The sequence below is a fragment of the Rhineura floridana genome, chromosome 3 (assembly GCF_030035675.1).
Source record: "Rhineura floridana isolate rRhiFlo1 chromosome 3, rRhiFlo1.hap2, whole genome shotgun sequence".
NCBI classification, from domain to species: Eukaryota; Metazoa; Chordata; class Lepidosauria; order Squamata; family Rhineuridae; genus Rhineura; species Rhineura floridana.
The window spans coordinates 211,700,735-211,728,508 of record NC_084482.1 but is presented as its reverse complement, the minus strand read 5'-3'; the positions used below and the strand labels follow the sequence as shown (position 1 = coordinate 211,728,508).

General features: G+C 44.0%; 1 protein-coding gene and 1 pseudogene across 1 annotated transcript; both read left to right on the top strand.

The window, feature by feature from the left end:
* Positions 1 to 21: 21 nt before the first annotated feature.
* On the top strand, positions 22 to 25,704 carry LOC133381464 (zinc finger protein 570-like). The gene is made up of 2 exons (XM_061620617.1): positions 22 to 1,501; positions 22,349 to 25,704. Exon 1 carries the CDS (start codon positions 27 to 29, stop codon positions 684 to 686), a length of 660 nt encoding a protein of 219 aa, XP_061476601.1. The 5' UTR covers positions 22 to 26; the 3' UTR covers positions 687 to 1,501; positions 22,349 to 25,704.
* LOC133381470 (zinc finger protein 208-like) overlaps positions 8,172 to 27,774 on the top strand; it is a 32,284-nt pseudogene continuing 12,681 nt past the window's right edge.

Below are 27,774 nucleotides of genomic sequence, written 5' to 3'. Positions count from 1 at the left end.
GGAGAGAAAGCATATAAGTACTTAGAATGTGGAAAGAGCTTCATCGGAAGACACAACTGACTGCCCGTCAAACAATTCACACTGGGGAGAAAGCATATAAGTGCTTAGAATGTGGAAAGAGCTTTGGTTGGAAAAACATACTCATTCTACATCAAAGAATTCACACCGGGGAGAAACCATATGCATGCGTAGAATGTGGAAAGAGCTTCTGTCAGAAGATACATCTGACTGCCCATCAAAGAATTCATACTGGGGAGAAACCATATAAGTGCTTAGAATGTGGAAAGAGCTTCAACTGGAAAAACATACACGCATCCCATCAAAGAATTCACACCGGGGAGAGACCATATGAGTGTTTAGCGTGTGGAAAGAGCTTCCGTCAGAAGATGCATCTGACTTCCCATCAAAGTATTCACTCTGGGGAGAAAGCATATAAGTGCTTAGAATGTGGAAAGAGCTTCGGCTGGAAAAACGTACTCACTTCCCATCAAAGAATTCACACCGGGGAGAAACCATATGAGTGTTTACAATGTGGAAAGAGCTTCCGTCAGAAGGCACATATGACTTCCCATCAAACAGTTCACTCTCGGGAGAAGCCATATAAATGGCTGGAATGTGGAAAGGGCTTCACTAGAAATTCCTCTCTTACTTTGCATCAAAGTATTCACACTGGGGAGAAACCATAGAACTGCTTGGAATGTGGAAAGAGCTTCTAGTCCCTTTTGTCATGAAAGATTTCAGGAATGGGGAAACCATAATAAGTGTAGAACGGGGTTGCCGACCTGTTGCCTGTGACCTTCAGTCGCATCCCCCAATGCCCCTGCACTCTGGGATGTTTGAGAAGCCATCCTGGCCTTCCTCTGTGTGATCTTTTCAGGTGACACTGCCCTCAACCAGAACCCATCTGCCCTTTCTTTGTAGAGTGAATTCGGATTTTCCCAATCTTGGGAAAATCCTAAAATAAAAATACAGATGCAATCCACTGCTCCCTGGTTGGTGCTGCTGGTTGCATTCTCTTTAGCTGAGGTGGAACCAGAAAGAGCTGTGAACTATTAATATGAAGGGGCCTGAGTTTGTCATGTCCATTAATTTCACTGCATCTACTCTGAGGTGAAAGTTGGGTGCAACCAACGTATTAGTTTTACGACTTTTTTGTGCAAATCTGATAAATTGGAAAAACTTGTGTTTTTTAACAAAATAAATTCATGCCCACAATGGACCTCAGATTTCTAGAGCTTACGGTGGTCAGGGAAGAAATACTAATGAAGGGGAGAGAACAACACTCAGGGTTGAATACATCCCATCAAGCACAACCCACTAATGTGGAGGGGAAATGTATTTTGGACACCTAAGCGCCTGGGCCTTCAACAGGTAGGACAAAAGGGTCTGTTTCTAAAAGGACCAGCAGGTAGCCAAGACAGCTTTCATTGTTTCAAAGAAGTTAGTTTGTATGTGGTCTAGAAAAAAGATAGCCTTGTGCTGAACGCCCCTGTCATTTCAGGTTTTTTTTTTTTTTTTCAATAATTTTTATTCAAATTTTCATAAAACATACAAGACGAAATCATAAAACATTCAAAGACAAAAAACAAAATCAAAAATAGTTAAACAAAAAAAAAATAAAATAAAAATAAAAATAAAAATAAAAAATAAAGAGTAAAATATTGACTTCCCATTTGTCAAAGATCAGATCAGTTATAAGTCTATAATATATAACAATCCTGTCTCTTAAGTCATATTATAAAATCACTTTCCTCCAATAGTTATCTTACTTAATCATCAAATCTCATAAACATTACTTTATTCTTTCCACAAAAAGTCAAAGAGAGGTTTCAATTCTTTAAGAAATATATCTATCAATTTTTTTTTTCCAGATAAGCATATCGATTAATCCATCTCATTACTAATTATGATAATCTTATTGTCATAACCATAGTCAAAATAAACATTTCAATTAATCCATCACATCAGAATCTGTTAGGTTCAGTAATTTCAGTAGCCATTGTTCTATTATCCCTATTAGTTCCATTTTCCATCTTCCATCTTCAGTAGTCTTGTTAAGTCCAGTAATTTCAGTATCCAATCTTCCATTATCAGTATTCCATAATAATCTTGCTGTCAAAGCCATAGTCATATAGTAAGAGTCTGATGGGAATTACCTCTATCCCAAATATTTTCTTGCCATCCATTCTGAATAGGTTGCTGAAATACTGCTGTAAAATCATATCTCTGTTCTTTTTTTCAAAATACACTGGGTCATCTCTTAAAAGTTTTTCCATTGTCACATGGCTGCAGTTAATTCCATAGATTTTCTCTATATTGGGCTCCATCACATCATTCCAGTCCAGAAGATTATCCATGCCATTGATAACTTTATCTCTAGAATCTTCATTAATTTCTTCAGAGATAACATTGAGTTCCAAACAATAGATTTTATTTCTAAAGTCCATAGGCTCCAAATCTTTTTCCTGTTCCACGTTTGTTCCAATCTCCGGGGTCTCCTCTCTCACAGGGACCCCTGTTCCAGTCTCCAGGGTCTCCTCTCTCACAGGGACCCCTGTTCCAGTCTCCAGGGTCTCCTCTCTCACAAGGACCCCTATATCTTTAATCTCCTGTGTCTCCAAACAATAGATTTTATTTCTAAAGTCCATAGACTCCAAATCTTTTTCCTGTTCCACGTTTGTTCCAATCTCCGGGGTCTCCTCTCTCACAGGGACCCCTTCCAGGGTCACCTCTCTCACAGGGACCCCTATATCTTTAATCTCCTGCGTCATTTTACTCAATTCAATTTTCAGCTCCTTACAACCCTGTCGCAGGTTTTGTTTCGTTATCTCAATCTCATCCATTATTTTCTGAAACATAGTTATTTCCAGATTCTCAGCCACTTTCTTAATTGCCATTTTGAAAGAAAAATATAGGAAAACCACTTCTTATTTCAGCAACAATTGGGTTAATACTCCAAACTTGGTGACATCACAGTATAAACAGAGCAGACAGCCTTATCTCTCCATAGTTAAGTAAACAAAATGCAGTTCCCAGGATCGAAACAATTAATGGCAGTCGTCAAGAAACAGATTCGTCAAAATAAAATAGACCAAAAAGAGAGTAGTCTCAGACAATATAATATTCTTCAAAATAAAAATCTGGAATAGAAATCCCTCTTCTGTGTATATCTTTAGAATGCAAATCCAGGACAGCTTTTTGCAACAAAAACAGAGATAAGCTATTAATTAGTGCGTAGCAGAGAGAAGTTATGGCTCCCCAGTGAGATGTCAAAAACCGATCAATCTGGCAAATCTCTTTTAAACAGCAACAATTTAAGTCAAGTAAAAGAAAAATATAGAAAGAAGGGTGCTTGCCTGTTAGTGCGTTCTCTCTTAGAAGATAAGATGTACGTTCGCTTTATCAGATAGAGCTTGCTGTTGAAAATCCGTCCCACCTTCGTCGGCTGGACCTCGTCCCATAAATTAATGAGATCTGGTTGTCCCAACAAAAATAGGCTTTGAGGTTAATCTCTTCGTTTCTCCCTACCCGGGAGAAGTTTAATCAGTCAAAAAAAAAGAAAAAACTGACTGATATATCTGAATAAGCTTCTTTTGAGGCAGGAGCCCGTCTCAAAAGCAGGCACAGGCTAAGTCACCCTTCCCGCCGCCCCACTCACTCACGGCAAGCAAGCTGACCCTGTAAGAATGAGCAGAGGAAGAAGGCCTCTCAACCCACCCACAACAGTGGTGCAGTTGTCATGGGCTGTGCAGGCTCCTCGTCCCTTTCTTTTTGGGGATGTGCATCCCACCCGGGTCCCTCTGTTTCCGCAGCCGACTGCATGACTTTCAAAAGGCCTCTTTCCCCCTCACTGTTGCCACCTGCACAGAACTGCTTGCGAGTGCCTGTAGCACCAACAGCGGCTGCTCCCCGAGAGAGCAAACCCTTCCGCCTCCCAGTGCAGCAGCAGCACCTCTGCCCACCGGCGTTATTTCCCCCGCCTCAGCCAGCTTTCCTGTACTGAGCAGGAGGGACGCTGGTAGAGGTTGAATTGCATGCAGGGCGGAGGAGGAGGAGGATATATATACACACACATGTGAAGTGATTTCTCCTCCTTTGTAAACTCCAACCAGCATGTTGGTGGGGGAAAGCCTTGCCCTCCAGCACGACAATAATACGTTAGTAAGAAATGCTGTACAGTTTAAAGACGAGCCGCGGAGCTCACTGTGGTTTTTTTCCACAGTGAACTGGGTGGGAGGGGACATTGGTGGGAATTGGCGCTTCCTTGCTCCAGATGGACCTAGGCATACTGGGGCAAAACCGTATAAATGCCTGGAATGTGGAAAGAACTTCAATACTAATGCCTTTCTCACTGCCCATCAAAGAATTCACACTGGTAAGAAGTCATATGAAAGCTTGGAATGTGGAAAGGGCTTTAGTTGGAAAATTAAACGGTTCAAACATATAAAACCGATTCTGGCCTGCTTGCATTGGCTGCCTGTATGCTTCCAAGCTCGATTCAAGGTGCTGGTGATTTTGAGTTTTAGTGTTCCAAAATAAATATTACACAGAACAAAATTACAATGTACCATTTGTAATTCAGTAACATGAGAGCATTGATCAGAGGCCTGAGTACTGAGGTGAATGTCCTACAGTGTCCCAGTCAACGTCCTGATCTCAATCCTATTGAGAATCTGTGGCGCTCTTTGAAAATTGCGGTCCACAAGTGACATCCAACCAACCTGAACGACCTGGAGCAAATCTGCCAAGAAGAATGGCCATACTCCGACACTGTGCAAAGCTGGTCCATACCTACCCCAAAAGACTTGAAGCTGTTACTGCAGCGAAAGGTGGCTCTACCAAATATTAATATGTGGAGGCTAAATACTCATGCATGATACATGGCCCAGCTTTTTATGTTTCTTACAAATATTTTGCAACATAAAACCAATGTCACCCTACAATAATTGAACTTGAGTTTCAGTGTTCCAAAATAAAATATACAGGATGAAATTACAATGTACCATTTGCAATTCAATAAAATGAGAGCATAGGTCAGAGGTCTGAGTATTTTTGCAAGTCACTGTATTTCTTTAAATGCAGTTCTTTGGAATTTCTCACTAAAATGTGGCCTCCTGCTAACACGGCATAGCTGAACTCCATTCTGATTTCTAATATACCCACAAGGTGCAACATTTGGCATTCTGGCATTTGGGAAGACAAGTCCACAGCTTCCTTCTTAGTTTATCCTTTTTCCTGGACCGGGAGCAGAGTGCTCCCAGTGCAGAGTGCTATTTGGGGGGTGGGTTTACTGTTATAGGGCCATTATGGAACCTTTCTTACACTTTGGGTCTTGCTTGTGCTTATATGTTGACGGCTGGGCGTTTGACACTGCGCGGCTCAGTGTACAAAGTAAGCAGGTGGATTTAGAGTTCTTTCCCTCTTAATTCCCGTTCACAGGACCTCCATTATATCCAATTGAGATTTACAGGCAGGATCATCCCTCAATACAAGGCAAACTGATGGCGTCTCAGGCTTTCAGAGCATCATTTTAGACTACATACCAGGTCTATACTGGGAGGAAGGGCAGGATATAAATCAAATAAATAAATGGTAAAGCCATACGCTGGGCACACGTCTCTTGCTCTTCCGTGCAGGCCTTTTCTTTCCTTCTGTTTTAACTGCATTTAACTTTCTCTAACTGACAAAAATAGCTGAACTGACTTGGCTTTCCGGTTCCATTCATCTTCCAGATACAGCAACTTAGATCATCACATGTTCCCTTCTCACGCAAGCCAAAGATGTTTGGAGCCTTCTCTGCCAGCTCCCTCAAACTATTCAGGGGTTGGGAGTTTGAGCCCCCAGGAGAGGCCAAACCCCCAGGGATGGGCCACAGCTCAGTGGGTAGAGCAGCTGCTTTGCATGCCACAGTTCATTCCCCAAAGGCATCTCCAAGGAGGGCTGGGCCTCCTCTGAAACCGTTGAGAGGGCTAGGAGAGACTTCCTGCCTGAAACCCTGGAGAGCTGCTGCCGGCCAGTGCAGACAGCACTGAGCTAGATGGACCCCAGTGCTCTGACTCCGTACAGGGCAGGAGCTCCCCGTCTTCCTCTGCTGTCTGCAGTGCCTCTTTCCTCCTCGGCTCCCTCTTCTTTTTCTTCTTCGAATGAAGTTTCATGGCGAAGCAAGGCCAACCAGGCCCTATTACCGCCACCTACTAACGACAGAGGAAAAACTCACTTGCACACCACACACCTTTCAACTAGCAAACCAATAAAAAACTTGCCTCTCATCTATATATCGCAGGCAATTCCATAAAAAATGGTCTCTCGTCTCACACTCCCCACAAACATCACAAATATCCGAACTCACTCGCCCAATTTAAAAAATATTGTAACGGACTGCACAATGTCCCGATAAAACGCATAGTAAACAAACTTGTCGTACGCGACCAAGTTGATTGAAAATACGGAAATCGCTCAAAACTGGATGGAAGCAAAACACCCTACGTCCCGTAGTGCCAGATTCCCACCGATGTTGCCATTCCATAACCATTTTCCTCTTAAGACAGCAATTAACTTCACTCTGTACCAAAGGCAAGCATACGCCCCAGACGCCTGATGGAGCCTAAAGGATTCCTGAATGCGCTGGGAGAGTTGGAGCTGTCTGAAGGACACCCGGTCGACACCCTGGTGATGGAGTGGAATAGGGAGATCACTAGGGCAATAGACCGGGTGGCCCCGAAACGTCCTCTCCCCCTGAATAGAACTCAGACCGCACCCTGGTATACACCGGGGTTACGCGGTCTGAGACAGGAGGTGAGACGACTAGAACGCCGGTGGCGGAAATCTTGTGCTGAAGACGATCGGACACTGGTTAGAGCAGCAATAGCGGCCTACCAGCGGGCAACAAAGGCAGCAAAGAGGCAGTTCTTCGCTGCCTCTATTGCGTCAGCAGAGTGTTGTCCCAGGAGGTTGTTCCAAGTGGTCCGAAGCCTGGTCGGTCCAGTTGCTCAGGAACCGATGGAACATTCAAAAGCCTCCTGTGACACATTTGCGAAACACTTTGCTGAAAAAATCTATCGCCTGAAGGACATGATTCCTGCGCCGTGGTTACAGATAGTGGTCCAGAGGCGGCCAGTTGCATTCCGGCCTGCTGGGATCGGTTTCAGCCTCTTCTCTCTGATGAAGTGGACAAGGTGTTCTCTACTGTGAAGCCAGTCGCTTGCTTGACCCTTGCCCTTCATGGCTTGTTATGAGCTGTAAGGAAAGGCTGGGCAAGGGGATCAGAGCAGTGGTAAATGCATCCTTGGAAGAGGGTGCAATGCCATTAGCTCTCAAGGAGGCAGTGATAAAACCTATTTTGAAAAAGTCCTCCTTGGATCCCCAAGAGTTGAACAACTTTCGCCCAGTCTCTAACTTACCATTCTTGGGCAAGGTGATAGAACGAGTGGTGGCTAAACAATTACAATTCTCTCAGTCCCACCGGTGAAAACAGCTAGGCTGGTGCGGACCAGAGAGAGGGCTTTTTCAATCATGGCCCCCACCCTCTGGAACTTGCTCCCTTTTGACCTCTGTCATGCCTCCTCCCTGACGGTCTTTCGCCAAACCCTAAAGACCTGGTTATTCAGGCAGGCCTATGGGATTCTTGGGGTGGGCTAGGTTTTTATATTGTATTAATTGTAGATGGATTGATGTTTATGTTTGATTATTGTATATTGTTTTATATTGTATTTTTGCTGTAAGTTGCCCAGAGTGTCCGTTAAGTCGGACAGATGGGCGACTAACAAATAAAATTTATTATTATTATTAATTTATTATACATCAATAGCTGAATGCTGCCAAACAGCCTTTGCGGTTAACTCAGCCAAGTCATCCCCCAATATCCCTAAATGGGCAGATACCCAACAAAACTCAAGGAAAATTCCCATAGAACAAATTTCTGTATTCAAAGACCAGATTTGCCCAGTGCTCTGACTCAGTATACAGAGGAGCTCCGTGTCTTCCCCTGTTCTGCACAATGTCTCCGTCCTCCTCGGCTCCCGCTTTGAGAGATCATCAGGGTGCTTGACTTCGTGAGGGTTAAAATAAACGAAAGCAGATTCCTAGAGAGGAAAGAGAGGAGTAGAACGTGCGGGAGGCTTCAAAGAAAATGCGGCTCCTCTCCCTCTGACGTCACTTCCTGCCGGAATCTTCCCTTGGAGGAAAGTGGCTCCCTGGTCAAGAGCGCAGTTTAATTCGCCGTTAAACACCAGCAGAAGCAGCAGCGCTGCAGCGTCGGTGGCGCCTTCTGGGGTCTGGTAAGCCCCTTGTCCCTGCTGTGCATTTGGGCGAAGGGGAGTCCCAGGGCCGAGGGGAGGAGCTGCAGGGCGGGGGAGCCAGGAGGGGGCGGGAGACCCCAGATTGGAGCCCCCCCCCCCGGTGAAGGCAGAGGAGCGGCTGGAGAGCCCACAACAGCAAGGGAGACCCTCATCCCGTAAGGAGGTGGCCTCTGTTCTGTGACCCTTCAGGATCCCCCGTCAGAACATCCGCCATAATAACAGATAAACAAAGCAAATAAAACGGAAGAAAAAAGATAGGCAGGACCTTGGTACAATGAGTGGAAAGTGGAGCTTCCTTATACAGAAGCAGTATATCAGACTTTGTTGTTGTTATCTGCCTTCAAGTTGATTATGACTTATGGCGACCCTGTGAATCAGCGTCCTCCAGTAGCATCTGTTATAAACCACCCTGTTCAGATCTTGTAAGTTCAGGTCTGTGGCTTCCTTTATGGAATCAATCCATCTCTTGTTTGGTTTTCCTCTTTTTCTACTCCCTTCTGTTATTCCCAGCATTATGGTCTTTTCTAGTGAGTCATGTCTTCTCATTATGTGTCTAAACTATGATCACCTCAGTTTCATCATTTTAGCTTCTCATGATAGTTCTGGTTTAATTTGTTCTAACACCCAATTATTTGTCTTTTTCATGGCCCATGGTATCCACAAAGCTCTCCTCCAACACCACATTTCAAAGGAGTTGATTTTTCTCTTACTCGCTTTTTTTACTGTCCAACTTTCACATCCATACATAGAGATTGGGAATACCATGGTCTGAATGATCCAGACTTTGGTGTTAAGTGATACATCACTGCATTTGAGGACCTTTTTTAGTTCTCTCACAGCTAGGGTTGCCTGGTTCTTGGCCTGAGACTGATCCTGTATCTTTAGGAGAAGAGAAAGTCAGCCAAGTGCAGGTGTTCTTGCAACTCTGTAATGGGAAAAAACCACAAGGTGGAATTCTCCCTCCCCTCTCCACAACTTTTAAAGATACAGAAGACCTCTTGGTTGCCAGGCCCAGCCTCCCAGAGGTCTTCTGTATCTTTAAATGTTGTGGAGGGGGGAGGTAGAATTCCACCATGTGGTTTTTCCCATTACAGAGTTGCAAGAACACCTGCACTTGGCTGACTTTCTCTTCTCCTAAAGATACAGGATCAGTCTCAGGCCATTGACCTGGCAACCCTACTCACAGCTGCCCTCCCCATTCCTAGCCTTCTTCTGATTTCTTCACTATTGTCTCTATTTTGGTTAATGACTGTGCCGAGGTATTGATAATCCTTGACAAGTTCATTGTCCTCATTGTCAACTTTAAAGTTACATAAATCTTCTGTTGTCATTACTTTGGTCTTTTTGACGTTCAGCTGCGGTCCTGCTTTTGTGCTTTCCTCTTCAACTTTCATCAGCATTGGTTTCAAATTATTACTGGTTTCTGCTAAGAGTATGGTATCATCTGCATATCTTAAATTATTGATGTTTCTCCCTCCAGTTATCACACCTCCTTCATCTTGGTCCAATCCCACTTTCCGTATGATATGTTCTGTGTACAGATTAAATAAATAGGGTGATAAAATACACCCCTGTCTCACACCCTTTCCGATGGGGAACCAATCGGTTTCTCCATATTCTGTCCTCACAGTAGCCTCTTCTCCAGGGTATAGGTTGTGTATCAGGACAATCAGATGCTGTGGCACCCCCATTTCTTTTAAAGCATTCCATAGTTTTTCATGATCTACACAGTCAAAGGCTTTCCTGTAATCTATAAAGCACAGGGTGATTTTCTTCTGAAATTCCTTGGTCTGTTCCATTATCCAACGTATGTCTGCGATATGATCTCTGGTGCCTCTTCCTTTTCTAAATCCAGTTTGGACGTCTGGCATTTCTCGCTCCATATATGGTAAGAGCCTTGGCTGTAGAATCTTGAGCATTACTTTACTTGCATGGGATATTAAGGCAATAGTTCGATAATTACTGCATTCTCTGGGATCTCCTTTCTTTGGAAGTGGGATATATATTGAACACTTCCAGTCTGTGGGCCATTGTTTAGTTTTCCATATTTCTTGACAAATTTTTATCAAAATCTGGACAGATTCAGTCTCAGTAACTTGTAGCAACTCTATTGGTATGCCATCTGTTCCTGGTGATTTGTTTCTTCCAAGAATTTTAAGAGCAGCTTTCACCTCACATTCTAAAATTTCTGATTCTTCATCATTGGGTTCCTCCATGAATGAATCTGTCATCCTGGCATCTCTTTTATAGAGTTCTTCAGTGTATTGTTTCCATCTTCCTTTTATTTCATCTCGGTCCGTCAGTGTGTTCCCCTGGTGATTATTCAACATCCCTATTCGAGATTTAAATTTCCCTTTCATTTCTCTAATCTTTTGGAATAGGGCTCTTGTTCTTCCCTTTTTGTTGTCCTCTTCTATTTCTAGACGATAAATGACCTCAATTTAATGGCTAGACAGAAAAGGAATCCTGGGGGAGGGGGGCTGTATCCCTCAGAGCAAAAGCTCCTCTGTTCAAAGTCCCTTTCATTCTCACTTGGTGGTAAGTACCCAAGCACTGCATGGGTGGCCCCCTCTGAAATCTTGTGAGCATCCTCTGCCTTTACACATTTGGTGGAAAGGTTTTCACAGAGCAGGGCGCCCAGGAGGCCTGTTCAGCTGATCCATCCAAATCAGGGAGGAGAGCTACCTCTCCCTCCCCTGCAAGGCCAGGACACCACTTTGAATTAAGGGGCAATTGAAAGTATGCCTATCAATGCCCCCGTTATTCACACACTGACTGGTGTTATCACACATGTGCCCATCTAGGCAAGTAACCCCTGGGATACAGAAGGGACCTTTAAGTGTGAATAGAAAGTGCTACTGAAAATTGGCAATCTTTTCATCAAAGGAATCAAACTCGGAAGACCCCGACTGAAAGTGAACAACCGTGTTTTATTAAAAGGGTAAATAGGTGAAGAGAGCCTACAGGACAGGGCAGCCCCCACCCGCATCCATATCCCATCACTCAATGCCTGCTGAGGTGAAGGTAAAGTCAGTTCTTCCTTAATTTATGATGACAATCCCAAAAATGTAGATTCGTTGCTTTCTTCCACCACATTATACTCAAAGATCTTTCCATTTCCTTATCACAACCAGGTCATAAACTCCAGGAACTGCAGCGTTCCAATTTAATTTAATATGCAACAATATAGCTCACGTTTAACTCTGAAGGGGGACAGTTCTAAAGATAAGCAAATCTATCAAGAGATGAAAGGAATAACGTATTTCATTCACAATTAAACCAAAATTCTGTATTCCAGGAGAGGCTTGTAAAAGTTCAGAGATAAGTTAGGGAGTATAGGATCTTCTATTGAATTAGACAATTGTCCCATCTAGCTCAGTATTGTCCGCACTGACTGGCAGAGTCTCTCCAGGATTACAGGCAGGGAGTCTTTCCCAGCCCTACCTGGAGATTCAAAGTGGGACGTTGTGTGTACAGAGCAGCTGCTCTACCACTGAGCTACAGCCTGTCTTCTGAAAGGGTCTCCCCTTTAGCTTGTTTTTAATTAAGAATAAGGGGGTAATGAGGATGATGCTGGTTCCTGGGGCCCTTTGGAGCTGCTGTCAGAGATGTGTCAGCCATCCAGCGATCCATCTTCAAAGGAAGACGTAGGCCCCATCATTGGGTTTTTATCAAAGGTTATATGGTAGAAACAATAATCCTCATGTTTGACTATTCTTACCCAGCACCTTTCCTGCTCTGTAAGCCTTCGGCCTGGGCATAGTGATCCCTATTTGACTTCGCTCATAGAATAAGTGGACCTGCTCCTTCTGAACGTGGCCTCAGAAGGCAGAAAACAATTCCCTGAAGCAGAGAAGGGATGAGGACCCCGTGAAAGACCAAGAGATGAAATATGGAACAGCAAGACCCACCTACCTCTGAAGCAGGACTTGGCCCTGATGCACTCAAGACTGGGACCTGTGCGGAGGAATTCTTGGGGGGAAACGTGCAGAAGATCTTGGGGGAGAACCCTCTCAGCTCAGATGTGCAGCTACAGCAGTTCCGGTGTTTCCGCTACCAGGCAGCTGAGGGGCCCCGAGAGGCTTGCAGCCGACTCCACCTTCTTTGCCGTGAGTGGCTGAAGCCAGAGCGACACTCAAAGAACCAGATCCTGGACCTGGTGATCCTGGAGCAGTTCCTAGCTGTCCTGCCCCCAGAGATGGAGAGCTGGGTGAGGGAGTGTGGGGCTGAGAGGAGTTGTTGGCTACCCTGATAGCAAGTATCTCTAAGGGGTTTGCGTCTATCCTTCCTTTTCTATATCAGATACTCCTCTGGGTTTTGCCTCTGTCAGTCCTCTTGATGGAGACATTTTTATTTTCTCCTGTAGGATCTTTGCTGGGGGTCCTTTCAGTAAATTAAAGACACAGGCTTAAAGCAAGAAGGTAGGCCTTTATTAAATATACAAGCATATGCAGGGACAGCCCCCAGAAAGTCTGGAAGGAACTGTAAAGAACTGTAGTGTGCATAGATACTTTATAGAGTACAATTACAGCATGTGACAGAAATCAACCAATCCTCCAGGTTTTTCCCTATGTAACATAACAGTTTCTTCTCTCTTGAAATATTTCCAACCAACCAGATAGCTTTATTGAAATGAATGCATGTATATTTATAATCAAGTAGATAACTCCCATCTTATTGTGTAGTTGTCTCCTCAGATTAATATCAATCTGTTCCCCCTTTTCAGATCTCACCATTCTACTGTCATAATTAGTGATGATTTTGTCCTATGCATTCCATTCCCATCATGGTTTCTGATCAGCCAAGCTGGGCAGGAACATCCATAGGACATCCATAACGGCATGTTCCTTTAGACAATTCCATGATGCAAGGCCAATTTTGGTTCCTCTTAAAGTGACTGGAAAAGTCTAGGTGAACATTCCGCTCATTACTACACTGCTATAGAGAAAGATTAATTTTATATCAATCACCATACTATAGCTGAAGGCCACATAATATAATATTAAGAATGATTAGGGAACAAAAAAAGGGAGAAAGGTAAATCTGAGCCTAGCCACTCTCCATCAAACACAGAGGGATGTAGAAGGCAGCCCATCCCAGAATACCCCTTACCTCCAGAACACTCTTAATTATTCTATGAAATACATCATGCCATTATAAAATCTGTATCAAGCTAAAATTCCTATCTCCTTTTCTACCATTATAATTATAAAGATTTCCTTTAGCTAAAACCATTGTTCTATAATAGAAGAGATCAGAAACCTCACTCTCAAGATCAAATAGTAAAACAATACCAGATTAATGATCCGCGGTCATGCTTTAGCTATTTTTGGGCACGGAGAGATGTTAAGGAATTTGCAGCAAAGTGAGCTTGACCGTTTTCTACCTTCCCTGCACACAGGTCTGCCTTAATGCCTGTTGTGTGTGAATATAAGGAAAGAAATCCATTTTTCCTTCATCTAGGCCCCAAATTATTTGGGGGCCAGAGTGCTTGGGGGGAGGTTTCTCCTTCACTCTTCTCATCCTGCTCCCCATTATATGAGTTCTTATTATGCTGTTTCAGGAAAAGGGTCTGTGTGCAGAAATAGGAACTGATTTCCCTGAGGCAGAGAGGACTCCATCGGACACCAGGAAGAGGCTTCTGGGTAAGGATGTATGGGTCATATCTTTCTCTGTTTATTTTGACTCCTTTACTCTTGTCTCCGAGAGCCAATGTGTAGTGGTTAAGGTGTTGGACTATGGCCTGGGAGACCAGGGTTCAAGTCCCCACAATGCCTTGAAGCTCACTGGGTGACCATGGGCCAGTCACTCCCTCTCAGGCCCAGAGGAAGGCAATCGTAAACCTCCTATTCATAGGGCCACCATAAGTTGGAAACAACTGGAAGGAAGTCCATTTCCATTTTCCACTCTTGTCTCCAGCCTTTTCCACAGCTCAGAAATGTTCCTACTTACATCACGATTGTTTTACATGGGAATCATCATTTGATTTCTGGCCTAGAGCTCAAATGAGATATTTTATCACACAGCGGAAACATAAATTGTGCATAAATACCTGAAACACACTCAGCTGATAAGACCCTCATGCAGTTAGACCTATATATTTTAATCTCTGAGAATAGCATACTGTATATTACAGGCTTTGGGGCCCATTTTCTTTCTCACAGGGGATGGAATCATGTCAGCAAGACCCCTTTCTGGTAAGGATGAATGGGCCGTATCTCCATTTGGTCTCTCTCTGTTGATGTTGACTCCTTTACTCTTGTCTCCGAGAGCCAGGGTGGTGTAGTGGTTAAGGTGTTGGACTACGACCTAGGAGACCAGGGTTCAAATCCCCACACCGCCATGAAGCTCACTGGGTGACCTTGGGGCAGTCACTGCCTCTCAGCCCCAGAGGAAGGCAATCGTAAACCTCCTCTGAATACCTCTTACCATAAAAACCTTATTCATATGGTCGCCATATGTCGGAAACAACATTTTCCATGCTCGTCTCCAGCTTTTTCCACAGCTCAGAAATGCTCACACTTACATCATGATTTTTTACGTGGGAACCATCACTTTGATTTCTGGCTTAGAGCTCAAATGAGGAGATGTTTTATCGCACAACAGAAACATAAATTGTGAATAAATACCTCACTCAGCTGATAAGACCCTCATGCAGTTAGACACATATATTTTAACCTCTGAGAATAGCGTACTGTATATTACAGGCTTTTGGGCCCATTTTCTTTTTCACAGGTAATGGAATGATGTCAGTGAGACCTAATAAGTCATCTCCCCTTTCTGGTGGAGGAGAAGCTCTTGCTATCGCCCCATATCAGGTAGGGGAAAGACTCGGAAGTGGGAGAGCCTGGGGGCAGCCTGGGTGCCTCTCTGTCCATGGGTCTGAATGAATTTTCCTCCTTTGCGTCTCCCAAAGCCATCCTCAACAAAAGCTGTAAATGCCATTTAAGAAGGTTTCTGTCCTTAGAACAATGACTAGCCACCTCACCTTAACTATGTTTTCCATGTAGGTAGGAGATAATCTTTTTGCTTGCTATGATGACAAAATGTATTGTTTCTCTTTTAGGATCCAGTGTCTTTGGAGGATGTGGCTGTGAATTTCACGGTAGAGGAGTGGGCTTTGCTGAATCCTGACCAGAGAGCTCTGCATAGCGAAGTCATGGAGGAGATTTGTGGGACTTTGTCCTGTCTTGGTAAGGCCCCCTGTTCAGACGTAACTTGTTTTCTTGTTGTTGTTATGTGCATTCAAGTAGATTACGACTTATGGCGACCCTATGAATCAGTGACCTCCAATAGCATCATCAACCACCCTGTTCAGATCTTGTAAGGGCAGGTCTGTGGCTTCCTTTCTGGAATCAATCCATCTCTTGTTTGGCCTTCCTTTTTTTCTGCTCCCTTCTGTTTTTCCCAGCATTATTGTCTTTTCTAGTGAATCACGTCTTCTCATGATGTGTCCAAAGTATAATAACCTCAGTTTCATCATTTTAGCTTCTAGTGACAGTTCTAATTAGTTCTAACACCCAATTATTTACCTTTTTCGTGGTCCATGGTATGCACAAAGCATTCCTCCAACACCACATTTCAAATGAGTTGATCTTTCTCTTATCTGCTATCAGTTTTGTAACTTTTGAACTTTCACATCCATACATAGAAATTGGGGATACAGTGGTTTGAATGATCCTGACTTTACTGTTCAATGATACATCTTTGCATTTGAGGACCTTTCCTAGTTCTCTCCTAGCTGCCCTCCCCAGTCCTAGCCGCTTTCTGATTTCTTGACTATTGTCTCCATTTTGGTTAATGACTGTGCCAAGGTATTGATAATCCTTGACAAGTTCATTAAATTCATTGTCCTCATTGTCAACTTTAAAGTACATAAATCTTCTGTTGTCATTATTTTGGTCGTTTTGACATTCAGCTGTAGTCCTGCTTTTGTGCTTTCCTCTTCAACTTTCATCAACATTGGTTTCAAATCATTACTGGTTTCTGCTAGTAGTATGGTATCGTCTGCATATCTTAAATTATTTATATTTCTCCCTCCAATTTTCACACCTCCTTCATCTTGGTCCAATCCTGCTTTCCGTATGATATGTTCTGCATATAGGTTAAACAAATAGGGTGATAAAATACACCCCTGTCTCACATCCTTTCTGATTGGGAACCAATCGGTTTCTCCATATTCTGTCCTTACAGTAGCCTCTTGTCCAGTGTATAGGATGCGCATCAGGACAGTCAGATGCTGTGGCACCCCCATTTCTTTTAAAGCATTCTATAGTTTTTCATGATCTACACAATCAAAGCTGTAATCTATAAAGCACAAGGTGATTTTCTTCTGAAATTCTTTGCTCCTTTCCATTATCCAACGTATGTTTCAGATGTGATCTCTGGTGCCTCTTCCCTTTCTAAATCCAGCTTGGATGTCTGGCATTTCTCGCTCCATATATGGGAAGAGTCTTTGTTGTAGAATCTTGAGCATTACTTTACTTGCATGGGATATTAAGGCAATAGTTCGATAATTACTGCATTCCCTGGGATCCCCTCTCTTTGGAATTGGGATGTATATGGAACGCTTCCAGTCTGTGGGCCATTGTTTAATTTTCCATACTTGTTGACAAATGTTTGTTCAAATTTGGACAGATTCAGTCTCAGTAGTTTGTAGCAACTCTATTGGTATCATCTATTCCTGGTGATTTGTTTCTTCCAAGTATTTGAAGAGCAGCTTTCACCTCACATTCTATAATTTCTGGTTCTTCATCATAAGGTTCCTCCATGTAATTTGTTATGTGCCTTCAAGTCGATTACGACTTATGGCGACCCTATGAATCAACGACCTCCAGTAGCATCTGTTATAAACCACGGTGTTCGGATCTTGTAAGGTCAGGTCTGTGGCTTCCTTTCTGGAATCAATCCTATCTCTTCTTTGGCCTTCCTCTTTTTCTACTCCCTTCTGTTTTTCCCAGCATTATTGTCTTTTCTAGTGAATCATGTCTTCTCATGATGTGTCCAAAGTATGATAACCTCAGTTTCATCCTTTTAGCTTCTAATGGTAGTTCTGGTTTAATTTCTTCTAACACCCAATTATTTGTCTTTTTTGTGGTCCATGGTATCGGTCATAATATCTGTTTTCAAATTCCATATTTCTATATTTAATGCACCCGAATATTCTGACGTACTGCCACCTACTTCAACTGGGATTCTTAATCTTCTCCAGATAAACTTATATGACAGCCATCTATTCTGTCTGAACACAGATCTCTAGTTATGCCCTTCTAAAATGATGGTCCAATTCAGTGGAATTTCTCACTAGAAGTTTTCCCCAACTGCTAAAACAGCATAGCTGAGCTCCATTTGAGTTTCTAATATAGCCCACTAGGTGCAACATTTGGCATTTTGGGCTTTGGGAGGACACATCCAAAGCTCCCCTCTTAGTTCATCCTTTTTCCTAGACCTGGAGCAGAGTGGTGGCAGTGCATCCTACTCTTTGGGGGAGAGGAGGACTGTTTTAAGACTGGGGTAGCCATCATGGTGTGCTCCACAGATTGCTGGACCCTTGTAGGAAAAGGAACCTGGATGCTGCAGAGCCACCCCTCCCGCAATTTGTCCACAGATGAGTGTGTGTGTTTGTGTACATGCCCTCCTACCCATTTTTTTTCACAGTTCCTAAATTTCAGCATTTCAAGCCCTCTTCTTGCACCCTAGTAGAATATCGTCGAATAGTAGAATTGGAAGGTGCCTATCAGGCCAATAAATCCAACCCGCTGCTCAATGCAGGAATCCAAATCAAATCAAATTTTTCTCACTTCACTTGCTCCAAAGAGTTCCAAAGAGAATATCTGTGGTTGTTTTACTTATCTGTACAACTTTGTAGGCTAGGCCGAATGAGAGTGATTGGCCCAGGACCACCCAATGGGATTAACCTCTGACTGGGAGCTGAACCCAGATCACCGTGGTCCAAATCCAACAATCCGTATCACTCCAATTGTCAGTGAATGCCAGACAACAGAGACTGTTCAACCCGGAGCAAGATCCGTCTTTCATCTAAGTCCTGTCAATTCTTCCTTCATCACAAATGTTATTTGGGATTGTTCAGTGATTTGAGGATCCATTTCTTCCCTCATGGTCTTATCAGGTTCTCTCTTCTTTGCAGAAGGTGAGGAATGGAAAGCCAAGAGGAAGGAAGAACTATGTGGGAAAGAGAGACAGGAAAGAGACAGATCTGAAAACAGGGAAGAGCAGAGAAGGAATCCTGAAGCAGAAGAGAAAAGGAGGAATAAATCTTGCGCTTCTTACGGCAATGGCTACCATAAAACTGCCATCCAAGAAAAAACAGATCAAAGAATGAGAAGAATTAAATATTTTCATTGTTCAAAAAGTCTCAATTCTAAAAGAAAGTGTAAAGCCCACTACAAAAACCAGAAAAGGGAGAAAGCATATCAATGTTTGGAATGTGAAAGGAGGTTTAGCTGCAAGGCAAGTCTCATTTTGCATCAAAGAATGCACACTGGTGAGAAACCATGTGAGTGCTTAGAATGTGGAAAGAGCTTTTGTCGGAAGACACATCTGACTTGCCATCAAAGAATTCACACTGGGGAGAAACCATATAAGTGCCTAGAATGTGGAAAGAGCTTCAGATGGAAAACCCAACTCACTGCCCATCAAAGTATTCACACCGGAGAGAAACCATATAAATGCTTGGAATGCGGAGAGAGCTTCAGCTGGAATCACCAACTCAATTCCCATCAAAGTATTCACACTGGGGAGAAACCATATCAATGTTTGGAATGTGAAAGGAGGTTTAGCTGCAAGGCAAGTCTCATTTTGCATCAAAGAATGCACACTGGTGAGAAACCATGTGAGTGCTTAGAATGTGGAAAGAGCTTTCGTCGGAAGACACATCTGACTTTCCATCAAAGAATTCACACGGGGGAGAAACCATATAAGTGCTTGGAATGTGGAAAGAGCTTCAGTTGGAAAGAGCAACTCACTGCCCATCAAAGAATTCACACTGGGGAGAAACCATATAAGTGCTTAGAATGTGGAAAGAGCTTCAGTAGGAAACAGTAACTCACTGCCCATCAAAGTATTCACACTGGGGAGAAACCATATAAGTGCTTAGAATGTGGAAAGAGCTTCCTCAGGAAACAATCACTCATTTTGCATCAAAGAATTCACACTGGTGAGAAACCATATAAGTGCTTGGAATGTGGAAAGAGCTTCCGCTGGAAACACTTACTCACTGCCCACCAAAAAATTCACACCGGGCAAAAACCATATAAATGCCTACATTGTGGAAAGAGCTTCCGTCAGAAGAGAAATCTGACTTGCCATCAAAGAATTCACACTGGAGAGAAACCATATAAGTTCTTGGAATGTGGAAAGAGCTTTCGTCGGAAGACACATCTGACTTGCCATCAAAGAATTCACACGGGGGAGAAACCTTTTAAGTGCTTGGAATGTGGAAAGAGCTTCCGTAGGAAAAACCAACTCACTCCCCATCAAAGTAATCACACTGGGCAGAAACTGTATAAATGCTTGGAATGTGGAAAGAGCTTCAGATGGAAATGTCTACTCACTTCCCATCAAAGAATTCACACTAGGGAGAAACCGTATAACTGCTTAAAATGTGGAAAGTGCTTCAGTTGGAAAGAGCAACTCACTGCCCATCAAAGTATTCACACTGGGGAGAAACTGCATAAATGCTTGGAATGTGGAAAGAGCTTCACTAGATATTCCTCTCTCACTTTGCATCAAAGAATTCACACTGGGGAGAAACCATACAAGTGCTTAGAATGTGGAAAGAGCTTCAGTTGGAAAGAGCAACTCACTGCCCATCAAAGAATTCACACTGGGGAGAAACCATATAAGTGCTTAGAATGTGGAAAGAGCTACAGTAGGAAACAGAAACTCACTGCCCATCAAAGAATTCACACTGGGGAGAAACCATATAACTGCTTACAATGTGGAAAGAGCTTCAGTAGGAAACAGCAAGTCACTGCCCATCAAAGTATTCACACTGGGGAGAAACCATATAAGTGCTTAGAATGTGGAAAGAGCTTCCGCAGGAAGCAAGCACTCACTTTCCATCAAAAATTCACACTGGGGAGAAACCATATAAGTGCTTAGAATGTGGAAAGAGCTTCAGTTGGAAAGAGCAACTCACTGCCCATCAAAGTATTCACACTGGGGAGAAACCATTTAAGTGCTTAGCATTTGGAAAGAGTTTCAGTTGGAAAGAGCAACTCACTGCCCATCAAAGAATTCACACTGGGGAGAAACCATATAAGTGCTTAGAATGTGGAAAGAGCTTCAGTTGGAAAGTGCAACTCACTGCCCATCAAAGAATTCACACTGGGGAGAAACCATATAAGTGCTTAGAATGTGGAAAGAGCTTCAGTAGGAAACAGCAACTCACTGCCCATCAAAGTATCCACACTGGGGAGAAACCATATAAGTGCTTAGAATGTGGAAAGAGCTTCAGTTGGAAAGAGCAACTCACTGCCCATCAAAGAATTCACACTGGGGAGAAACCATATAAGTGCTTAGAATGTGGAAAGAGCTTCAGTAGGAAACAGCAACTCACTGCCCATCAAAGTATCCACACTGGGGAGAAACCATATAAGTGCTTAGAATGTGGAAAGTGCTTCCGCAGGAAACAAGCACTCACTGCCCATCAAAGTATCCACACTGGGGAGAAACCATATAAGTGCTTAGAATGTGGAAAGAGCTTCCGCAGGAAACAAGCACTCACTGCCCATCAAAGTATCCACACTGGGGAGAAACCATATAAGTGCTTAGAATGTGGAAAGAGCTTCACTAGATTTTCCTCTCTCATGTTGCATCAAAGAATTCACACTGGGGAGAAACCGTATAAGTGCTTAGAATGTGGAAAGAGCTTCAGCTGGAAAGTGCAACTCACTGCCCATCAAAGAATTCACACTGGGGAGAAGCCATATAAGTCCTTAGAATGTGGAAAGAGCTTCAGCAGGAAACAAGCACTCACTTTCCATCAAAGAATTCACACTGGGGAGAAACCATATAAGTGCTTAGAATGTGGAAAGAGCTTTCGTCAGAAGACAAATCTGACTTCTCATCAAAGAATTCACACTGGGGAGAAACCATATAAGTGCTTAGAATGTGGAAAGAGCTTCAGTAGGAAAGAGCAACTCACTGCCCATCAAAGTATTCACACTGGGGAGAAGCCATATGAATGCCTGGAATGTGGAAAGGGCTTTACTAGAAATTCCTCTCTCACTTTGCATCAAAGAAGTCACACAGGGGAGAAACCATAGAACTGCTTGGAACATGGAAAGAGCTTCAGAAGTAGCACAAGTCTTTATTGTCATGAAAGATTTCAGAAATGGGGAAACCATATTATGAGTGTAGAACAGGGGGTGGCTGACCTGTTGCCTGTGAGTGTTTTGGAGGCCTGCGGAGACCTTCAGTAGCATCCCCCAACGCCCGTGCACTGTGGGATGTTAGAGAAGAGATCCTGGCCTTCCTCTGTGTGATCTTTTCAGGTGACACTGCCCTCACCCAGAACCCATCCCCCCTTTCTTTGTAGAGTGAATTCTGATTTCTGGAACCAGAAAGAACTGTGAACTATTAATATGAAGGGGCCTGAGTTTGTCATGTCTATTAATTTTAAAGGATCCACTCTGAGGTGGAAGTTGGGTGCAACCCACATATTAGTTTTACGACTCTTTTGTGCAAATCTGTTATTTTGAAAACCTTGTATTTTTTAACAAAATAAATTCATGCCCACAATGGACCTCAAGTTTCAAGACCTTATGGTGGTCAGGGAAGACGTACTAATGAAGGAGAGAACAACACTCAGGGTTGAATACATCCCATGAAGCACAACCCAGTAATGTGGAGGGAGAAGATACTTTGGACACCTAAGCGCCTGGGCCTTCAACAGGTAGGACAAAAGGGTCTGTTTCTAGAAGGACCAGCAGGTAGCCAAGACAGCTTTCATTGTTTTAAAGAAGTAAGTTTGTATGTGGTTTAGGGAAAAAAAGATAGCCTTGTGCTGAACGCCCCTGTCGTTTCAGGTTTTTAAGTAGCTAAGGAGTAAAGTCACTCCAGCGAGAGAGAGGAGACCAGGCTGCGTCTTGGGAGGGGCCCACACTGCTGAACAGCTGCTGCCACTGCCCCACTCACAGCAAGCAAGCTGACCCTGTAAGGATGAGCAGAGGAAGAAGGCCTCTCAAACCCACCCACAACAGTGGAGTAGTTGTCATGGGCTGCGCAGAGTCATCGTCCCTTTCTTTTTGGGGATGTGCATCCTACCCGGGTCCCTCTGTTTCCGCAGCCGACTGCATGACTTTCAAAAGGCCTCTTTCCCCCTCACTGTTGCCACCTGCACAGAACTGCTTGCGAGTGCCTGTAGCACCAACAGCGGCTGCTCCCCGAGAGAGCAAAGCCTTCCGCCTCCCAGTGCAGCAGCAGCACCTCTGCACACCGGCGTTATTTCCCCCGCCTCAGCCAGCTTTCCTGTACTGAGCAGGAGGGACGCTGGTAGAGGTTGAATTGCATGCAGGGTGGAGGAGGAGGAGGATATATATACACACACACCTGGAGTGATTTCTCCTCCTTTGTAAACTCCAGCCAGCATGTTGGTGGGGAAAGGCATGACTCGCAGCACAACAACAATAATAATATTAATAATAATATTAATAAGAAATGCTGTACAGGTTGAAGACCAGCCGTGAGGGCTTTGCTAGTGGAGCTCTCTGATGTTTGTTTTTCCACAGTGAACTGGGCAGGAGGGGAAATTGGCAGGAACTAGCGCTGCCTCGCTCCGGATGGACCTAGGCAGACTGGGGCAAAACCACATAAATGCCTGGAATGTGGAATGAGCATCAATACAAATTCCTGTCTCACTGCCCATCAAAAAATTCACACTGATAAGAAGTCATATGAAAGGAAGGGCCTTAGCTGGAAAAGTAAACTTGCTTCCCATCAAAGAATTCACATTCGGGAGTGACCATATAAAGGCTTATCATGTGGAAAGAGCTTCAGCTATAAGGAAAATCTTGCTGTCCATCAAAAATTCACACTGGGGATATCAGCACTATAACACTGCTTGGAATTTGGAGAAAGCTTCAACTACAAGCACAAGTGGGTGGAGCAGCTGCTTTGCATGCAGAAGGTTGCAGGTTCAATCGCCAGTGGCATCTCCAGGTAGCTCTCGGAGAGACTCCTTGTCTGAAACCGTGGAGAGCTGCTGCCAGCCAGTGCAGACAGCAGTGACCTAGATGGACCCCAGTGCTCTGACTCGGTATAGGACAGGAGCTCCCCATCTTCCTGTTCTCTGCAAGGCCTCTTTCCTCCTTGGCTCCCGCTTTGAGCGATCATTAGTCTGCCTGATTTCATAAGGGTTAAAATAAAGGAAACCAGATTGCTAGGGAGGAAGGATAGAGGAAGTGGTTGGAGGGGAATCCATGCTCTTCAAAGGCAATGCGGTTCCTCTCCCTCGGAAGTCACTTCCGGCCTGGCTCTTTCCTTGGAGAAAAGCAGCACTGCCCCCCTGTCTCTCCCCCAAGGGCTGCTGCATCGGTGGCCCCTTCTGGGGTCCGGTAAGCCTCCCCTCCCCCGTTGGGCATTTGGGCGAAGGGGAGTCCCAGAGCTGCGGGGGAGGATGCAGAGGAGGAAGTGTAAGAAAGGGGAGGAGGAAATTAGGAGACTCCTTATGATTGCAGCCCCTGTCGGTGAAGGCAGAGAAAAGTCTGGAGCCATAGCAAGGGAGAACTTCACCCTGTAAGGAGGTGGCCCATGTTGAGCTGACCCTGTCAGGATCCCCCATCACAACATCCACCATCAGGGAGCAGAGCTTCCTTCCCCCTCCTCTTGAAAATGAATTGTACTTAATGAGATATGCAAATAATGGTGGTAGACTGCAGCTGGGTGGAGAGGTGGGGTGTTTTTATCTGGCTGAGGAATCTGCTTAACAACCGATGGGCGAAGAAAAAAATAGGCAAGGCCTTGGTCCCCTGAGTGAAATCTTGGGGGCAGGGATCATATTGCAAATGAATGCTGTTTGATGGGAGTAGTTTTGGGTGGGAAGTGGAGCTTTCCTATACAGAATCAGTGTGCCAGACCTCAGTGTGTTGAATGACCAGAACTTGATTCCTAGAGAGGAAGGGAATTTGGAGGGGCTCTGTGTACCCCAAAGCCCCTTCCTGCCAGGATCTTAACTTGAGTGAAAGAAAGTGCTGTTTGCCCCAAGCGTGGCATCGGTGCCCCCCTCTGAAATCTCATGAATCCCCTTCCCCTTTGTGCATTTGGCTGAAGGGTTTTCCCAGGGCTGCAGGGGAGGGCTCATAGGAGACCTGTTCAGCTGATCCATCCAAATCAGGGAGGGGACCCTTTTCCTTTCCTCTCTTGGCAAGGCCAAGACACCCCACAGTGAGTGAGGAGAGTGAAAGCAGATCTTGAATGCCCCCGTTACTTACACACTAACTGGTGTTATCACTTGTCATGAGCCAGGCTGGCAGAGGGCGGATAGAGGAGGGCGAAACATGATGAGGAACCCGGAGAGGGAGCAAGCAGAGGGGTGGACTCACAGGGCGACTCAACCCCTGTCTTTGACAGCTCAGCCCCAGACTCCCCTATTGAAGCACCGCCTGGCCCAACTGAACATGCCCATGGTGCCCACACCAGACACTCAGCATTGCACTTCAGATGTTTCCCAGCTGAGTGCTGCCCAGCTTCCCACAGCCGAACGGACATCTAGCAGCCCCCTTCAGTCGGAGAGGGAAGCTGAGATTAAACCACCTTCACCCTGCGCTGGGAGGCGCTTCAGGTGGAAAGTTCAACAGTTAGAACTGAGGCAGAGCCTTTGTTTGCACGTTGAATCCAGGCCTACTTAAACTGACTTGGGGGGGACCCGGATGCCGAGTCAATGTCTTGGAGTCGTGAAGCTGTGCTTATTTAGCGCTAGAGCAGAGGAAAGTTCTTAGAAAGAGCAGTTAGTTTAATGAGGTGCACAGCTTCTGTCTATAGCTTTAATAACAAGAGAAAGCACCAGAGCCGTGTCTGTCTCTGACACCTTCGATTTCAGGCATGACATCACTCCTACCTCCTTCCTACCCTCCCCCTGATCTCTGCAAGGGCAAGACACCACTTTAAGTGAGGAGGGATTGAAAGTAGGTCTCTGAACGCCCCCATTACTCACGCACTGACTGGTGTCATCACTCTTCCTGGCTGACACACGTGGGCCCATCCAGGCTGGCAACTCCTGGGATGCAGAAGGGATCTTTCAACATTGAATGGAAAGCGCTACTCGAAAAGTGGCAACCTTTGAATCAAAGGAATCAACTTCAGCAGAACCCAACTGAAAATAACTGTTGTATTAAAAGGGTAAATAGGTGGAGACCGCAATCCAAATGTTAATGTAACATATTGCCTGGCTGCTCAGACACTGTATCTTGTACCGTACTCTGCTTTATAAGAAAACAATGCTTTGTCTAGAAGGGAGGGTTTAAGAAACCCATTTTCAGAAGAGAACTGTTTTCCTCTGTGCACTACTAAACTACAAGCGAAGCCATTCTAAGCTTATGTAAATGATTTTAGCACACTCTTTGCACATTTTAAGCCATTATTTGGGCTATCCCATCACACTGTGCTGGGTTTGTCTGAGTGCCTGTAGCGCCCAGACGTTATTTTCTGCAAACGCTACTACACAGTAAGTGTTAGTGAATGTTAACAAAGCCCCTCACCCGAAGGGAAAAGTGAAAACTTTGCAAAGAGGCTTTGGGAGGTCTCCTGATTTGCAACAGCTATAGACCAGGGAGTCATGAAGAATTCCACTTACAGTGCAATGCAGAGCAGCCATTATTCAAGGGAAGGTGGTCTGTTCTGATTTACGTAGTTACAGGATTAGATCCATCTCTAGGGGAGATTTGAAACGTGGCAAATGTTCATGCTGCTCACAAGCATTACAGATAAAACAGCACGTTCATCCTAAAGATGGAAGGAAATTCAGATTGAACAGTTTCACTAAGTGTCAATCTATTGATGTATGTTATATTTGTACCAACACCATCAACTACGCAATTTATAGATTATATACTCCAGAAGAGGTAAAATATTTCACTAGAGAATTGATCCATATGTCTTGTGACAAAGGCCAAAATCTGCATATTGTGTTACATTTTAGATTTTTGGTTTAAATGGACTCACTGACAAGTTTAGCTTATCCTACATACAGTACAGGATAAGCCAGTGTGGTGTAGTGGTTAGAGTGTTGGACTAGGACCTGGGAGACCAGGGTTTGAATCCCCACGTAGCCATGAAGCTCACTGGGTGACATTGGGCCAGTCACTGCCGCTCAGAGAAGCTTGGAGGGTGGTGACTAGAAATAGGGCCTTTTCGGTTGTGGCTCCCGAACTATGGAATGTTCTCGCCGATGAGGTGCGCCTGGCGCCGACGCTGCTATCTTTTCGGTGCCAGGTGAAAACCTTTTTATATTCCCAGGCATTTTAATGCGTTTTATTATATGTATTGTTGTATTTTGTTGCTGTTTGATTATTTTTGTTTACCTTTGTTGGCTTGATTTTATTGTATTATTGTATTTATAAATTCCTGACTGTTTTATTTTATGTACACCGCCCAGAGAGCCCTTGGGCTTAGGGCGGTATATAAATTAAATTAAATAAATAAATAAAATAAATAAATAAATGAAAACCCTCTTCATAGGGTCGCCATAAGTCGGAATCGACTTGAAGGCAGTACACTTACTTACACACATATACAGTATAACATCTTTTTGAAATTAATGATGATAATCACCCGTAAAAGTATTCTCTTATTTATTATATATCTTGGTCTTTCGGAAAGATGAGTTTATATTGTTGTTCCCTGAGATGAGTGCAAGGGAGATATATGTGCGAAATATTTAATTGTGGTACGTGCTGTAATTAGTTATACATTTGCAGCATAAGGATGCTAGATGGTTAATAGTGTATTGTACTTACAGCTATGAAATCACCATCTAAAAGCATCTCTGCATAGAAAAGTATTCTTATCGAGTAGAGAAGCACAACAAGGACTTAATTCTTCAAGAGAGAATTGTTATCATTCCTCCCAAGGACAGCTGAGAAAATTAACGGAAGATTGGAAAAGACAACAATACTTGAAACAGATTGTCCTGCTGTTTCTTAATTTGGACTGTGTAATGTAAGTCTAACTTAAGAAATGGTAATCTTTCAACTTCTAGACCTTTTCAATTTTGAGTTCAATATGGAACCTTTTTACACTTTGGGTCTTGCTAGTGCTTATATATTGATGGCTAGGTGTTTGGCATTGCGTTGCTCGGTGTACAAAGTAAGCAGATAGATTTCGAGTTCCCGCCCTCCTCTTAATTCCCATTCACAGGACCTCCATTGCATCCCATTGAGATTTCAGGACAAGGTCATCCCTCAATACAAGGCATGCTGTATAGTGTCTCAGGCTTTCAGAGCATCATTTTAGACTT